This window comes from Microcaecilia unicolor, chromosome 1 (genome assembly GCF_901765095.1).
Source record: "Microcaecilia unicolor chromosome 1, aMicUni1.1, whole genome shotgun sequence".
Classification (NCBI taxonomy): domain Eukaryota; kingdom Metazoa; phylum Chordata; class Amphibia; order Gymnophiona; family Siphonopidae; genus Microcaecilia; species Microcaecilia unicolor.
In genome coordinates, this window is record NC_044031.1 from 757,567,360 (window position 1) to 757,585,313 (window position 17,954).

Here is a 17,954-nt window from a genome sequence, read left to right on the forward strand (position 1 = left end):
AATGAAAACACGTAGCACTGGGTGCCAGCCCTGGCTCTTAATGAGCTGGAAGCCTAAAAGAGCAGAGGGGAACAAAAGACTAAGCAGAGCTATAGAATTTATAGTGTCTTCTTGGGAAGTGTTTGGCACATTTGCTCATGCATCTTACATTAGTGTGGTGTAATTAGGGCTTCTAGTGTTCAGTGTTGATATAATTGTTTGTTTTTTTTAATACTGTCACTTTGGGAAATATGTTAATCTGTGTCTTTGGGAGTTTTGCTTTTGTTTTAAGTTGAAATTTTGCAATTACAGTCTCAGAAAACAGTTGATGCCGTATTCAGCTGCAGCGGTCAGCATTTGTTTCCAATGCCGGCCGCTGCAGTCAAGTTGCACCCATATATTCAGCACCTGTACGTATACAGGAGTGAGAGGCAGAGCTGGGAATTACCCCGTTAGCAGCAGTATTCAGAGCAGTTATTTGGCTGACCCTGAGGTACCCAGATGTCACCGAATATTGCCAGTCTGTGGGTCACTCCCAGCTGCATCTGCAGATAATGCCGCTGAAAATCCAGGTACATCCTCAATGGCACTTTCCTGGGAAGCGATAGCTGCTATGTGGACAAATGCCACTGAATACCCTCTTCACTAGGTCCTCATTTCAAGAAACTACTTCTTTTCAGCTAAACCTCCTCTGCTTTCCTCCTGCTGCTTTTGGATCCTGGCCCGTACTGCTCCAGCTGATGACTCCTCTGCTGGATCCACTGTGGCTCCATACAATACTCAGGCATCCCACAGAGCTCACTCATAGAGCTCCACGGAGCAGTGGAGGAAATAGGGTTACCATATGTCCGGATTTACCCGGACATGTCCTCTTTTTGAGGGCATGTCCGGGCAACCGGGCGGGTTTTGCCATTCTGCCCGTTTGCCCAGATTTCTGGACAAATGGGCAGATTGGTAAAACCTGTCCGGACAAATGGGCATATTGCTAGCCTCCCCTCCCCTTACTTACTACTGCCCTGGTGGTCTAGTGACCTCTTCCGCCTTCGGGGCAGGAAAGAGCCCCCTCTTTCCTGCCCGGAGCGCTGCCCTGCATGCATCCTTCCTGTTCGTGATCTCGGCGCCGATTCAAAATGGCCACCGAGAGTTGAAGTGACCTCGTGAGACTTCAACTCTTGGCGGCCATTTTGAATCTGCGCCAAGATCACCAACAGGAAGGATGCATGCAGGGCAGCGCTCCGGGCAAGAAAGAGGGTGCTCTTTCCTGCCACAAAGAGGTCACTAGACCACCGGGGGGGGGGAGTGACAGGGTGTGTGATGGGGGAGGGGACAATGTGACAGGGGCGGAGTGAGGGCATCAAAGGGGTGGAGTGTGAAAGGGGGCGGGGCATGTGTCCTCCTGTTTTGGGGGACAAAATATGGTAACCCTAGGGGGAAAAAGCCACTAGACTGAGGAGCTGGAGAGTAGTGTTTAGAGGCCTGGGGAGGAGAGAGGAGGATGTTTTTCAGGTTTTTTTTGTTTGTGTGAAATAGTAAAAATATAATATAATAAAATCAAATAAAGCTGTTTCTAACTGGCGAGCTGGAGAATGAGAAAAGGAATCAGTTATAAAAAAGAAAAAGGGGGTGAAAAACCTGTAAATAATTTCCCTGCCTCCCACAAGAGAGAACTGCTGTATAAAAAGCATTTCCAGCAGGTGTGCATCCTTCCCGTAATAAGGGCCGTCTTTCTGCTCATAGCAGATTTAGACATTAGTAAGTACTGCTGCTTTCAGTATAACAAACATTGAGCATGAACAACATTTCAGTGTAAGTGATTTAGTTGTACTGCTGCTGCATCATTGGCGACATGCTGAGTTGAGCTGAGGCCATATTTCATAGTAACATAGTAGATGACGGCAGAAAAAGACCTGAATGGTCCATCCAGTCTGCCCAAGACAAACTCATATGAGTATACCTTACCTTGAATTTGTACCTGTCCTTTTCAGGGCACAGACCGTATAAGTCTGCCCTCCCCTATCCTAGCCTCCCAACCACCAACCCCTCTTCCCCCCACCTGCTCCGCCACCCAATTTCAGCTAAACTTCTGAGGATCCATTCCTTATGCACCGGATTCCTTTATGCATATCCCACGCATGTTTGAACTCCGTTACCGTTTTCATCTCCACCACCTCCCGCGGGAGGGCATTCCAAGCGTCTACCACCCTCTCCGTGAAAAAATACTTCCTGACATCTTTCCTGAGTCTGCCCCCCTTCAATCTCATTTCATGTCTTCTCGTTCTACCGCCTTCCGATCTCTGGAAAAGATTCGTTTGCGGATTAATACCTTTCAAATATTTGAACGTCTGTATCATATCACCCCTGTTCCTCCTTTCCTCCAGGGTATACATGTTCAGGTCAGCAAGTCTCTCTTCATACGTCTTGGAACGTAAATCCCATACCATCCTCGTAGCTTTTCTTTGCACCGCTTCCATTTTTTTAACATCCTTCGCAAGATACGGCCTCCAAAACTGAACACAATACTCCAGGTGGGGCCTCACCAACGTCTTATACAGGGGCATTAAAACCTCCTTTCTTCTGCTGGTCACTCCTCTCTCTATACAGCCTAGCAATCTTCTAGCTACGGCCACCGCCTTGTCGCACTGTTTCGTCGCCTTCAGGTCCTCAGATACTATCACCCCAAGATCCCTCTCCCCGTCCGTGCCTATCAGACTCTCTCCGCCTAACACATACGTCTCCCTTGGATTTCTACTCCCTAAGTGCATCACTTTGCATTTCTTCGCATTGAATTTTAATTGCAAAACGTTAGACCATTCTTCTAGCTTCTTCAGATCTTTTTTCATGTTTTCCACTCCCTCCAGGCAGTGAATTCGAATTGGTGCAAGATAAGATTGCACAACACAAGTATATCGGAATTTTGGGTTCGGCTCCCCTTTTGATATTGTCTGCTTGATCTTTTTTTCTTTTCCTAGAAATGGTTAAATTGCATTAGTTAAGAGTCCTCACATTAGTTAATCTGACCTTTTGGGTCAATAAACTTTATATTCTGTTAGGACACAGAATAAAAAAAAAAACTTATTGAATGGTGCAGAGTCTCAGGATAAGGGAGAATTACAAACAGAATGTACATAGGACCTGTGTTATAGCAATATTAAAGTCCAGTGTTGTGCTGGAAATGTATCATAGGGAGCTTCAACCCACAGAGTTAGCTGCATTTCTTCTTTTTATATTTTTGTAAATATCTTTATTAGAATATCAATAGCATAAATACATCATTTCGGAGTTGTAAAACTAGGACAATACACATGGGTTTTATTCATGTACATCTACATCTGCTCCCAAGCTGGTGTAACAGATGTGGGCGCATTTTAGCTACAGCTGTGCATGTTTTATAAGGTGATTTTTATAAAGATTATATAGGTTTCTATGTGTAGTTTATAGAGGTCCTTCTGATCTAAGCACCCTGTTGTAAAATTATTTTCTCTTTCCGCAAAGTTCTGCATTATTTTAAAATTTAAAAAATGTAGGGGAATTTTATTAAAGTAATGACAATGTTAGCTTAGCACAGTTTAATAAAGATTTGGACGGCTTCCTAAAGGAAAAGTCCATAGACCATTATTAAATGAACTTGGGGAAAATCCACTGTTTCTGGGATAAGCAGTATAAAATGTTTTGTACATTTTTGGGATCTTGCCAGGTATTTGTGACCTGGATTGGCCACTGTTGGAAACAGGATGCTGGGCTTGATGGACCTTTGGTCTTTCCCAGTATGGCAATACTTGTGTACTTATATGTACTTATGAGATATGATAGAAGTCTACAAAATAATGAGTGGAGTGGCAGGTAGATGTGAATCGTTTGTTTACTTGTTCCAAAAATTCTAGGACTAGGGGGCAGGCGATGAAGCTACAAAGTAGTAACTTTAATACGAATCGGAGAAAAGGTTTCTTCATTCAACGTGTAATTAAACTCTGCAATTCGTTAGCTTAGCGGAGTTTTAAAAAGGTTTGGACGGCTTCCTAAAGGAAAAGTCCATACATCGTTATTAAATGGACTTGGGAAAAATCCACTATTTAAGGGATAAGCAGTATAAAATGTTTTGTACTTTTTGGGATCTTGCCAGGTATTTGTGTAAGAATGCGTAAGGTTACTCAAGACACCACTGTGCCAGTATGTCATAGAAACAGAATAAAAGATTCGTGAGATGAGCCATCTTTCATCCCATACAGGTATGAACAGATGGAACAAAGACTTAGATAAAATGTTAAGAGTTTCCTGTCTTAAACGTAATTTTATATGTTAGCAATAATCTATATGTCAAGCCATTTTAAGTACAATTAATTGAGTTTTCTTAATGAGGTCACTCATCTCTGTTAATTTGCTAGGTGGAATTTTGGGTACCTCCGACCTCTCTGTACCGAATGGATCTGGCACCAGTCCCTTGGGTGAGTGCACAAAGCTATTTGATTCAATTTGCGATTTGTGGTATTGAAAACCCTGGGTTCACTTGATTAAAATCACAGCTCCAGAAAAGGATGCGCGTTTGACTTTTTTAACAAAAGAAGTTTTATAAAGGGTTTATTTGTTAAAACACAAAAAGCTGCTGCACGTATCAATTTGTAAATTACTTTCGAATAAAAAAAGAGGAAAGCAACCAAAATGAAATGGGGTCTCCAAAGAAGATCTTTGAGGACAGACTTGATTATGTAAACCCTGGAGAAGAAGAGAGACATGATAGAGACATTTAAATACTTGAATGATATAGATGAACAAACAACCTTTTCTAAAAATAGAAGACTAGGGGAGAAACTGAAGTGTCACATCAGGAAATACTTTTTATGAAAAGGTTGGTGGATACCTGGAATCAGTGGCGTTCCTAGGGGGGCTGACACCCCGGGGCGGATTGCCGATGCGGCCCGCCTCCTGGATGCAGCGCGACCCCCCCCCCCCCCCCCGGCGAAAGGACCCCCCCCCCCCCCCCCCGCGAAAGAACCCCCCCGGTGCACCCTACTGTTCCGGGGCAGAGGGAGCATGGAACGAACGAAGGACAGGCGTGCACCCGGGGCGGACCGCACCCACCGCCCCCCCCCCCCTTTAGGAACACCACTGCCTGGGATGTTTTTCGGGGGGGTGGGGGAGGGATGAACACAGAGAGACAGTCCCTGCTCAAAGAGCTTACAATCTAGGTACCTGGAATGCTTTTTGGGGGAGGGGAGAGGATGGAATAAAAGTATAGAGTATTTCCATCTGACTCGCGCAAAAAGAGTGCATGGGTGGAGGGGGGGTGACTTGCATGGAACAGCAGGGACAACCCTCACAACAAAGAGAGGAGAGTAACCTGCACAGAGTGGAGGTAACATAGTAAATGACGGCAAATAAAGGCCTGAATGGTCCATCCAGTTTGCCCAACAGTCACACTCGTTATCAAGTCATGATTAAGCCACCGATGAATGTGCTATAAAATACTTGATCATGGTCTTTCTTCGGTATTTCTGGGACATAGATCATAGAAGTCCACCCAGCCCTGTCCTTACGTTCCAACTACTGGAGTTGCTGTCCAAGCCCACTCCAGCCCATCCTAACCCGGATTGCCATATATGGGACAAAGACCGTACAAGTCTGCTCAGCACCAGCCAAAGTTCATCACAGCTGGAGTCGACACATCCGCACACATGCAGCCATTTAAGTTTTGGGATTTTCTTTATACCATCCATTTTCTAATGAGAGATACTCTGTGTTCATTCCATGCCGTTTGGAATGCCATCACCACTTTTGTCTGTACTACCTTCCTCGGGAGGACTTTTTAGGCTTTGATCACCCTGTCTTTGAAAAAGAATTTCATGACATTACTCCTAAGTCTACAGCCTCACAACCTTAATTCACGTCTCCTAGTTTTACCATTTCCCCTTCTCTGGAGAAGATTTGTTTATATATTAATACCTTTCAAGAACTTAAGAACTTAGCATAAGAGTAGCCATACTGGGTCAGACCAATGGTCCATCTAGCCCAGTATCCTGTTTTCCAAACAGTGGCCAAGCCAGGTCACAAGTACCTGACAGAAACCCAAGTAATGGCAACATTCCATATAGAACCCCAAAGAATAGCAAGATTCTGGAATCCCAAAGAGGAGCAGCATTCCTTGTAGAATCCCCAAGAATAGCAAGATTCCATGCTACCCATCCCAGGGCAAGCAGTTGCTTCCCATGTCTGTCTCAATAGCAGACTATGGACTTTTCCTCCAGGAATTTGTCCAAACCTTCTTTAAACCCAGATATGCTAACCGCTGTTACTACATCCCCTGGCAAAGAGTTTCAGAGCTTAACTATTCATTGAGTGAAAAAATATTTCCTCCTATTTGTTTTAAAAGTATTTCCATGTAACTACCTCGAGTATCCCCTAGTCTTTGTACTTTTGGAATAAGTAAAAAAATCAATTTACTTTTACTCGTTCTACACCACTCAGGATTTTGTAGTCCTCAGTCATATCTCCCCTCATCCGTCTCTTTTCCAAGCTTAAGAGCCCTAAGCTCTTTAGCCTTTCCTCATACGAGAGCAGTTCCATCCCCTTTATCATTTTGGTCGCTCTTCTTTGAACCTTTTCTAATTCTGCTATATCTTTTTTGAGATACGGCAACCAGAACTGAATGCAATACTCAAGGTATGGTCGTACCATGGAGCAATACAGAGGCATTATAGTATTTTCGGTCTTATTCACCATCTATATCATATCTCCCCCAGAAGTGTAGCCAGGTCGAGGGCGCAGGGGGAGTAGAGAGCAGACTGCTGAAGGCACCAGTGCGTATTTTAAACACGACAGATCATTTGAAAAATAGGCGCTGGCGCCATCAAAATCCATTTGGAGGAGCGGCCACTCCCCTGACGACCCATCGAGCTATGCCTCAGATCTCCCTGTCCCTTCTTTCCTTTAGGACATACATATTCAGATCTTAGATCTTTTGGCGCAAACCCCATACTATTTTTGTCAATCCTGACTTGTAGGGCCCTTCAGCATACATGTAGAAAAAGGTTCAATTTTGATAGCAAAAGTGTCGGGTGAAATGGATCTAGGATGTCATCTAGGGTGGGAAAGAGAGAAGGCACCATAAGTTTTAAGGTACATTGTTCAGCCTCACTCATATTGGAATCATGTGTTGGACACAGTTTCAGCATTTGCGCTTACAATTGTCAGATTTGTGTGGTTGGCTGGTGTATTTGGGGAATGCTTTTTTCAGCAGCACAGAGTACTTCCAGCTGATCTGAAAGACTGTATCATTACTCCTATTTTAGAAAAGGCTGGCAAAATAGACTGGATCATAAAACTTTTAGGGCTATAGCTAATGTGCCATTTCTATCTAGAACTCATTCTAAAAGAAATAGATGATACTAGTAAAAAAGGCCCGTTTCTGACAGCAATGAAACGGGCGCTAGCAAGGTTTTCGTCTGAGTGAGTATGTTTCAGAGAGTGTGTGAGAGTGACTGTGTGTGAGAGAGAGAGAGTGAATGTGCGAGTGTGTGATAGAGAGAGAGTGAGACTGGGTGCGAGTGTGTGCATGAGAGAGAGAGTGTGTGTGTGTGAATCAGAGTGTGTGCCAGGGTCCCCCACCCCCTCCGTCTGGGTTCCAGGGTCATCCCTCCGTCCGAGTTCCAGGGTTATCCCCCCTCCCTCCCTCCCTCCCTCCCAGTTCCAGGGTCCCCCCCACCCTCCCTCATAATTTCAGGGTCCCCACCCCAAAAACCTTTTGTCCTTTACCTGTTAAGACGCAGTTTTTCCAATAGAAACAGCTTTAGATGTGTTTCAGATGGAAGTAGTGAAAAAAAAAACGACAATGTGGATGTGCAGCTCCTATGTGTGCTTGGTTTGAGTGTATGTGAATGACGGCTGTGTTGGGGAGAGGAAACAATGGGCTTCCTTGCTTACAGTGTAGTTCATTGGCGTCCTGCAGCATGGCCAGGTTCGGAGAGGGAGGGCGGAGAAATGTTGAGCAAGGTGCTGCGGGAGGGTGGGTGAGGCGGACTGTGGGATGGGGGGAGGGATCCTGTGGCGATTTACTTTGGGTTTCATTGTATGGCAAATGACGGCTGTGTTGGGGAGTGGAAAGAGAGAGGGGTTGTAGGGTGGAGCACTGAGTGTTGTGACCTCGGGGGGTGGGTGGAGGGGTGAGCGGTGGCAATGTGGGGGTGGGTGGAGGATGGTAGTGTTGGCAACTTGGGAGGTTGTAGGGGTGAGGGGTGGTGACTTTGGGGGGGGGGTGTGGGTGAGCGTGTGTAGTGGTTCTCAGTGATGTGTGTGCTGCCCTCGTCTCAAAAGTGATGACGTCGAAGGCGGAGCGATGCGATTGAGTGCCATAGCTCCGCCCTCGACATCATAACATTTGACGCGAGGGCGGGGCCAACACTCATGGGTGAATTGTGGTTTCACCCCCATGCATTTAGAACGTTGGTGGGACTTGTGGAGGCTTCATAGAACGTTGGAGGTGCATTTTATATAGAGAGATTTTTGGAATAATTCTATGGTTTTTGCCAAAATCAGGCAAGTTTTTAAAGCAAGATCTGGAACCTATTTCTGCAACATAGTCAGTTCTGTGGATTACTTTAGATCTTTCATGGGTGTTTGACATTGCAAAACATATGTTGGTACTGAGGTATGGGCAAGCAAGGAGGTTGGAGAAAGTTAATTGGATTGGATCTTTTCTGACACAGAGGAATTTGAGTTCAGTTAAATTCATTATTATCTGAACGGGAGGGGTCAGGCACAGATGCTGTAGCTTGAATTCCTGCATAGCTCCAAGGAACACTGCCTGGAGACTCTCTTTGCCCCTGGAAATATGGGGAAAAGAGGAAAGGTGCTATTAAACCTTACCCTCTAGCTTCTGGCTCTGCCTTGGCCTGTAAATGCTGTATCTTGGAAGCTCGTGCGGCACGAGTAGAGTTAACAAAAGATGCGGCAGCTTCAACCGGGACCATCAAGAGGTTTGCGCTCCACAGTGCAGATGAGGCTTTGCTAAACCCCACAAATAGAACATCCCCTCGACAACCAAAGAGCGAGCAGGGCGATGGTGCTGGACTGGAACTGACGCAGTGTGCCTTGTTGAGGGATCCCCCTCTCGCTGCTTCCTCCCCTGATGTGGAAGAGTTGGCAGCTGCATCTTTTATTCAAGATTTAGCTACTGCTGATCCTGCCAGCTGTATTCGTAATTGTATTTGTTGCAGTAACTGAAATTTGCTTTTTTTTTTTTTTTCTTTTGGTTCTTCACCTTTACTCTATTTTCGGCAGTTATGGGCTTAGCTGCACCAGTCCTTGCTCCCAACTTGACAATATGGCTCACTATGTGGCCTTATCAGGCTGCAGATCTCCAAACATTGTTTTTGATCTGATGCATGTGTACAGAGTTGCCTTGGTCCTGGCCACCACTTAGCATAATAGTCACCACTTGCTCTCCTTCAGCCAACTGTGCACCGTAATGATACTGAAAACAATGGGAGGAGATCAGAGCCAGTGGCATAGGAAGGGGGGGTGGGGCGGTCCGCCCCGGGTGCACGCCACTGGGGGGGATGTCGTCTCCCTTGGTTCCTTGCACCCTCTGCCCCGGAACAGGTTACTTCCGGTTCCGGGGCAGAGAGAGCAAGGAACCAATGGAGCCGACGCAGCTCCCAGCGACGTGGACTCAGGGGCAGATCGGCCCTCCCGCCCGCCCCTCGCTTCTAAACTAAGTAAGATCGCGCTCCGGGGGAGGGTGCGTGCCGAGGGGGGGGGGCGCCGTGCTGCACCCGGGGGGGGCGCAGCGGCGACCCGCCCTGGGTGTCAGCCGCCCTCGCTACGGCACTAATCAGAGCACCAAGAGAATAAGTATAGAGAGAGAGAAGAGGAGAGGTCCCAAAGACAGAGCCCTGAGGTACACTGACTGTGGAAGAGAATCCACCGGAGCCCTGAAATCCAAGTGAGGACAGCGTATCAAGGAGCAGATGCTCAGGACTGCAGCAGGACATGTTTAGCCACTCCTTCCCTAGCTGAGATAATATTAAACCATCTCTGACCTCATATGCAGCTTTCTTTAAATTTATCACCTTACTTTCTAACTCTTCTTACTCTTACTGATCTGTATGTTCCATCTTTGCTTTACCCTTCACTATCAATTAAAATGTTCTAATACATATTGTGTTGACATTGTAAGTAGTATACCATGCCCAGTGCTTTTTTTGTGCCTGTACACGCTGGTACGGTGTACCGGCACCTTCTTTTCCCAGGGCCAGCTCACCTGCCCGCCCTTAGCTCCCCGACAGCCCTGCTTTCTGTTCCTGCCACCATGCGACGCGTTTAAATCTTTTTTTTTTTTTTTTTTTATACCTGAAGTCGCAGCACCAGCGATGGCGTTACTGAAAGCAGCAGGCTCGCCTCCTCCAGCCTTCCCTTCCTTCTCAGTGTCCCGGCCTCGCGGAAACAGGAAACTACGTCAGAGGAAGGCGGGACACTGAGAGGGAAGAGAAGGCTGGAGGAGGCGAGCCTGCTGCTTTCACTAACGCCGCCACCGGCACTGCGATTTCAAAATGGCAGCTACCATAGTACTTGCTTGAGTTGGTAGACAAGCCAGCTGAAGAGAGACCCCCAGCAGGACACATCTGATGAAGGAAGCTGTAAAGTAATGATATAATGGACATGAGTTTACATTACAACTAGTAAGCAAAGTATATTACACTGGTGTAATATACAGGCTGAATCTTCTAGGCCTCTGGTTTTAACTGTTCCACCTCTTAATTTATGGCGTTGTTTTCTTATTTTTTCTTATTTTAATTAACCACTTCTCATGAAGAGCAGTATATCAAGTTAATAAACCATAAACGTAGCAGGAAGGGACACACAGAAACACACTGACAGCCAGAATGTCACATTTATACTGTCACTTTTTATCACTGGTTAGGGAATTTTAATGACCATGAGGCATTGCCAAAAACTTCATCTGAACTAACATTTAGTTTTAACAGTGCCTGATATACACTGAGATAATTAACCAGTTCCTCCCACCCCCTTCCCACCTCCCTAGAGATCAAATCCCCCGGATGTTTTTCATTCAAATGGCAGTTGCAGTAGCCGCACAGGCCTTTTATGGTGTAGATGACAGAGCAAGACGTGTGACCCCAGCAGAAGCCCAAAACATTCAAGGATGTGCTTTCATTATGCCCTTCCTGGTACACAATACTCTGGGCTTCTAGCACTTGCTTACTTGCGTCTTTGAAATGAGGTAGCAGGTGTGAATTAACTGCCTCCTGCCCGGAGGTTTTATTGGCAGCCCGCATATCAGGCTGAAAACTTAAATACCAATTCGTTCTGCTGAGAGAGCCACCAGTAAAAGCTCCAACTGTTCTAATTAAAATATGAACCTTAGCTAAATGTAATTTTATTTTTAATTGATTAGGTTCTTTTATATACCGCCTTTCTGTGGTACAATCAAAACAGTTTACATATTGTATTCAGGTATTTTCTCTGTTCCTACTGCAGTGACGATCCTAGGTCAGCTGCCACCCGGGGCGGATCGCCGATGCGCGCCCCCCCCCCCCCCCCCCCCCGGTGCATACTTAGCTGCTGGGAGCAGCCGCGCAACTCTCGGCTCCCTGCTCCCTCTGCCCCGGAACAGGAAGTAACCTGTTCCAGGGCAGAGGGAGCAGGGAACCAGTGGAGCCGACAGGCGTGCGGCTGCTCTCTGCACCCCTCCAGCGGTGTGCACCCGGGGTGGACCGCCCCGCCCTTGGTACGCCGCTGTCCTACTGGGCTCATAATCTAAGTTTTGTACCTGGGGCAACTGACTATGGACAATTAGAGTATTAGTGGCCTTGGTCCTTTTTACTAATTTGCACTGAAAAACGGCCTGTGGTAGAGTAGGCCCGTGTTTTGGGTGCGCTCAGATCCATTTTTTCAGCGTGCCTGCAAAAAGATGCCGAAAATGGACGTGTGGCAAAATCAAAATTGACGCACACCCATTTTGGGTCTGAGACCTTACCGCCAGCCGTTGACCTAGCAGTAAAGACTCGCGCAGTAACCGGGCGGTAATGACCCATGCGCGTCAAATGCCACTTGGTGCGCATCCAAAAATGAAATTACCGCAACAGCCACGCGGTAGCTGGCCGGTAACTCCATTTTGGCGCACGTTGGGCACGTGTGGCCGCTTACGCAGCTTAGTAAAAGGGTCCCTCAGTTGGTTGATCCTGTTTTTCGTTTTAATCACAGCTGTAAAAACCTACTTATTTATTTTATTTTTTTTATTTATTGCATTTGTACCCCACATTATCCCACCTTTTTGCAGGCTCAATGTGGCTTACAGAGTGTTGTTATGATGCAGTCATTACATGGTCTTAAATACAGTCGATAATAAGCTGAAGGTAGGTGATTTAGATGCAAGGTGCTAGGTAAGGTGTTGTGAGAGGTGTTTTAGATGCATCTTATAGTTTGGGGAATAGTTAGTGAGGGTGTCCTTAGTAGCCTTTGTTGAAGAGATGTGTCTTCAAAGATTTGCGAAAGCTGGTTAGGTTGTCCATTTTTTTCAGGGCCGTGGGTAGTGCGTTCCAGATCTGTTACTTGCTAATTTAGCTGGCTAGAACCAGCGACCATGTTTTGGGATTTATAGAAACTATTAGATGACACTTAATAGATTTTATTTATATCAATATTATGAATGCCTAGATTGGCACATTTCACAGGTACCACTCCCCACTGAAAATGCATGAGGACTTTACTTGATGTTGAATCCCATCATCCAGATATTTTTGGGAGGGTTGATGCACTCGATGCAATCGCGGCCGAGGATGAAGGTCTGGACGCTGGCGACGTCGATGCACTCGATACTCCTGGTGCCGATGCCAACGAAGAGCCCGAGAACAAAACGTTCCACTGGGCCAATCTCGCTACCTGAGTCTGCTTTTGTAAAAGAGAGCACAGACTACAGGCCTGCGGGCGGTGCCCAGCCCCCAGACACTGAAGACACGATGCATGTCTATCAGTGAGCGAGATTACCCGGGCGCACTGGGTGCACTTCTTGAAGCCGCTGGGAGACTTCGATGTCATGGGTGGAAAAATCGTGCCGGCGAGATCAAAACTCGTAATGGCGAAGATGGCACCACAAAAAAGGGGAAGAAAAACTTCGAACCGAGGCCTCCAAAGGGCCTACCCCGACGACGAAAGAAAACTTAACGGGGCAAAACTAGAAATATAGGAAGGGGAACAGACCGAAAAGGTCTCCTTCCGAATGTTTTTTTTTTTTGTAGCGAAATCCAAAAAAGACGCGCGAGGTCGACTTTCGGGGCGCGAACGGCGTAAACACGACCGTACCGAGCACGGACAAAAGAAGACTGGCCGGCACGAGCCGGTTTCGGGTGGGAAGACGGCCGCGCATGAGCGGTGCGCATCGGCGCGCGAGGGCTAGCAAAGGCTTTTGCTAGTGAAGATTCCGATTGGAGGGGCTGCCGTGGACGTCACCCATCAGTGAGAACAATCAGCCTGCTGTCCTCGGAGAATACCTTCTACAGGTATGTAGCATTCGCTTTGAATCCCATCATCCAGATATTTTTGGGAGAGTGATTTTAAAAGATCTCCGTGAATTAAAGTATTTTATGTAAAGAAATTACAATGGAATATATTTATTTATTTATTTATTGGTCCACTATGAGGCATATTTTCAAAGCACTTTGGGAGGCTATGTTCCATAGGTTTCTATGGAACTTTGGGAGGCTAAGTGCTTTGAAAATGAGCCTCTTTGTATCCCACATTTTCCCAGCTTACAAAGTTACAATGAAATTACATTATACAATAGCAAAAATTGGCAAGAGAAGCAGACAGAAGGGAAAAGAGTGGATAAACTAACAAAATGGGAAAAGAATAAGGGTGTTAAACAGCATTGTTGACTTCGGGGTAGGCTTTGTTAAATAAGTTTTTAGCAGTTTTTAAAAGTTTGATGATCGTTGACTCTTTCAAAAGTCTCGGCAAAGCATTCCAGGTTCGCGGACTGATGAATGAGAAGGAAGAGGCGTAGATTGTGTTATATTTTAGATGCCTGCATGAAGGATAGTGCAGAAGATTAAGATAAGTTCGAGATGTCACCGAAGAATTTCTCAACGGCAAATCAGTGAAATCACACATGTACACAGGTGCTTCACCGTAAATAATCTTGTGAGTTAAGGCACAGATCTTGAAATCAATACAGTCCTTAATGGGAAGCCAGTGAAGTTTCACACAAAGAGGCTGCGCACTGTCAAAGCGAGACTTACCAAAAAACAATCTGGCTGCGGTGTTTTGAACCATCTGGAGCTTCTTCAGAATATAGTGTGTACAACCAGCAAAAAATGCCACTGCAGTAGTCGATGTGACTTAAGACCAAAGAGTGAAGCAGGGTTCGAAAAATATCCTTAGGCAGGAGCTGTTTGATGCGTTTAAGCTTCCACAAAGAGAATATATGCCTATAAACCTGTGCCCATACAGCTTGTATGCATGTAAGTTTACTTGACCTTAGTGGAGACATTCCCAGAGGCAAGGGTGGGGACATAAGTAATGCCACACTGGGAAAAGACCAAGGGTCCATCAAGCCCAGCATCCTGTCCACGACAGCAGCCAATCCAGGCCAAGGGCACCTGGCAAGTTTCCCAAACATACAATCATTCTATACATGTTATTCCCGGAATTGTGGATTTTTCCCAAGTCCATTTAGTAGCGGTTTACTACTACTACTACTTAACATTTCTAGAGCGCTACTAGGGTTACGCAGCGCTGTACAAAATAAACAAAGAAGGACGGTCCCTGCTCAAAGGAGCTTACAATCTAAAGAACGAAATGTCAAGTTGGGCAGTCTAGGTTTCCTGGGCAGAGGTGTAGAGGTTAGGTGCCAAAGGCGACATTAAAGAGGTGGGCTTTAAGCAGAGATTTGAAGATGGGCAGGGAGGGGGCTTGGCGTATGGGCTCGGGGAGTTTGTTCCAAGCGTGGGGTGAGGCAAGGGAAAAAGGGCGGAGTCTGGAGTTGGCGGTGGTGGAGAAGGGTACTGAAAGGAGGGATTTGTTTTGAGAGCGGAGGGTACGGGTAGGAACGTAAGGGGAGATGAGGGTTGAGAGGTAAGGAGGGGCTGTAGATCGAGTACATTTGTAGGTTAGTAGCAGAAGCTTGAATTGAATGCGGTACCTGATCAGAAGCCAATGAAGTGATTTGAGGAGAGGGGTGGTATGAGTGTATCGGTTCAGGCGGAAGATAAGACGTGCGGCAGAGTTCTGAACGGACTGAAGGGGGGATAGCTGGCTAAGTGGGAGACCAGTGAGGAGCAGGTTGCAGTAGTCAAGGCGAGAGGTAACGAGGGAGTGGATGAGAGTTCGGGTGGTGTGCTCAGAGAGGAAAGGGCGGATTTTGCTAATGTTATAGAGGAAGAAGTGACAGGTCTTGGCTATCTGCTGGATGTGCGCAGGGAAGGAGAGGGAGGAGTCGAAGATGACACCGAGGTTGCGGGCAGAAGAGACGGGGACAATGAGGGTGTTGTCAACCGAAATAGAGAGTGGAGGTAGAGAAGAAGTGGGTTTGGGTGGGAAGACTTCGGTTTATGGACTTGTCCTTTAGGAAACCGTCTAATCCCTTTTTAAACTCTACTAAGCTAACCGCCTTCACCACGTTCTCCGGCAACAAATTTCAGAGTTTAATTACGCGTTGGGTGAAGAAAGATTTTCTCCGATTCGTTTTAAATTTACTACACTGTAGTTTCATCGCATGCCCCCTAGTCCTAGTATTTTTGGAAAGCGTGAACAGATGCTTCACATCCACCTGTTCCACTCCACTCATTATTTTATATATCTCTATCATGTCTCTTCTCCAAGCTGAAAAGCCCTAGCCTCCTTAGCCTTTCTTCATAGGGAAGTCGGTCATTGCTAGCTTATTTAATGTATTACTGGAATTCTGTTCATGAGAGGACTCTAGTGTGTTCTCCACCAGACATAATAATTAATGGCATAGAGAGGGTTATCTTTTCATCCTGGCCAGCTGCCATGCAGTTGCATCATTCTGTAATCATCTGCGTCTGGCTCCTGACCTTGCACCAAGAAATACTGATCCATCTTCTCACCTTTCCTTCTCTAAGCTTTGCAAGTCCAAGTGCTCTGAAAATTAGCCCCCTAGTGACCAGACTTGGTTGCAAACATACTAGTTTCCAGAGTGTATCACAGTCTATCACCCCTGGGCAGACTCACTCGGAGTGGCTGGGCTGAGATAAACGGTAACATAAAAATAATTTAAAAAAAGAAAAGAAGCCCCGAGTATTGTGTGCAATTAGAAAAGTTGCAGAGGGATGTTGAAAATGATAAATGGGATGGAACAGCTCACATAAGAGCATCTGGGCCAGTCTAAAGGTCCATCTAGCCCAGTATCCTGTTTCTAACAGTGGCCATTCCAGGTCACATGTACCTGGCAGAATCTCAAAAAGCAGAACTTGTGCCAAGTGTATTAGGTCCTTGGACAAAACTTCAGCCTTTCACCCTCCCCCATGACAACATGCTCATATAATCACATATACACACACATAATTAGGGCAATTTCCAAAACTAACTTACCCAAGTAAATGGGTTATTTGAAAACTGAATAAAAGAAGAGTGGAGGCAGCCAAAGTAATGAGACCACAGATCACCAAGAACAAAGGAAGAGTGCGCAGGGGCGTAGCCAGACAGCAGATTTTGGGTGGGCCTAGGCAAGAAGTGGGTAGGCACCAAGTGTTCCCCCCTCCCCCACACACACATAGTAACATAGTAGATGACAGCAGAAAAAGCCCTGCACGGTCCATCCAGTCTGCCTAATAAGACAACTCATGTGTGCTACTTTTTGTGTATACCTTACCTTGATTTGTATCTGCCATTTTCAGGGCACAGACCGTAGAAGTCTGCCCAGCACTATCCCCGCCTCCCAACCACCAGCCCCGCCTCCCACCACCGGCTCTGGCACTGACCGTATAAGTCTGCCCAGCACTATCCCCGCCTCCCAACCACCAGCCCCGCCTCCCACCACCGGCTCTGGCACTGACCGTATAAGTCTGCCCAGCACTATCCCCGCCTCCCAACCTCCAGCCCTGCCTCCCACTACCGGCTCTGCTATCCAATCTCGGTTAAGCTCCACCCAAAAAATATCTCGGTGGGAAAATGCTTCTTTCCACCTTGGCAGTCTGCAGCAGGCATGCGCTGTTTCTCCATTCCTTGTCTAAGGGAGAAGAAAGGTGAACTGGAGTTTGACAAGAGAGAGGGTGTGTGAAGGCTTTGCACCTGTATCATTATGGTCTTATTGTATCATCACATTTTTTGTTTTTATTGAATGTGTCTTTATTTTATCTTCTTTTGTACCATGCTTTGAGTGATTTTACATTAAGGTACATAATCAAGTGAAATAAATGAAATAAAGCTTGTCATAACATCAGTTGAGAGAATATTCTGTTTAGTAAATCAGACCCTTTAATGCACCCCTTTAGGCCACTGGCAGAAATGCATAGCCAGTACCCCCCCCCCCCCCCCCCAATCCAGTCTCTCTTCCTCTCACCCTATTTTCACCTAGTCTTTCTCTTATTCTACTCTTCCGCATCCGTTTCCCTCCCCCATTCCATTGTCTTCTTCCTCCCTCAAACTGGTCACACACACACCCCAAACTAGCCCTTATTACCCAGAAAGGGAGTCAGCCCCTCCCCCTTCCAGCTATCTAACCAGTCGCCCACCAAAACTTACTATTAGACCAGTTCATTATTTTGATCCTCTCATTCACTGTCGGTGTGTGTGTGCTGCTTTGTCTCTGCATCTGCATGGTGCGGAAACTCTGGTGCTAGTCTCAGGGTCTCCTGTCTTGCAAGACCAGCACAAGAGTCACTATACCACTTGGCTGATTTGCCCACACAGTGCAGAGAGAAAGCAGCACATGAGTTGATAGCAGTAGCACTGCTGGAAAATCCTGGGCACCAGGGAGAAATTTCTAAGTGCCATGGCAACCTGGC

General features: G+C 46.3%; 1 protein-coding gene across 1 annotated transcript in view; it reads left to right on the top strand.

Annotated features, from left to right (window-relative positions):
- MEF2A (myocyte enhancer factor 2A) overlaps positions 1-17,954 on the top strand; it is a 297,626-nt gene that overhangs the window by 227,561 nt on the left and 52,111 nt on the right. The window contains 1 exon segment of the mRNA XM_030189732.1: positions 4,362-4,421. Coding sequence (XP_030045592.1) covers positions 4,362-4,421 — 60 coding nt within the window.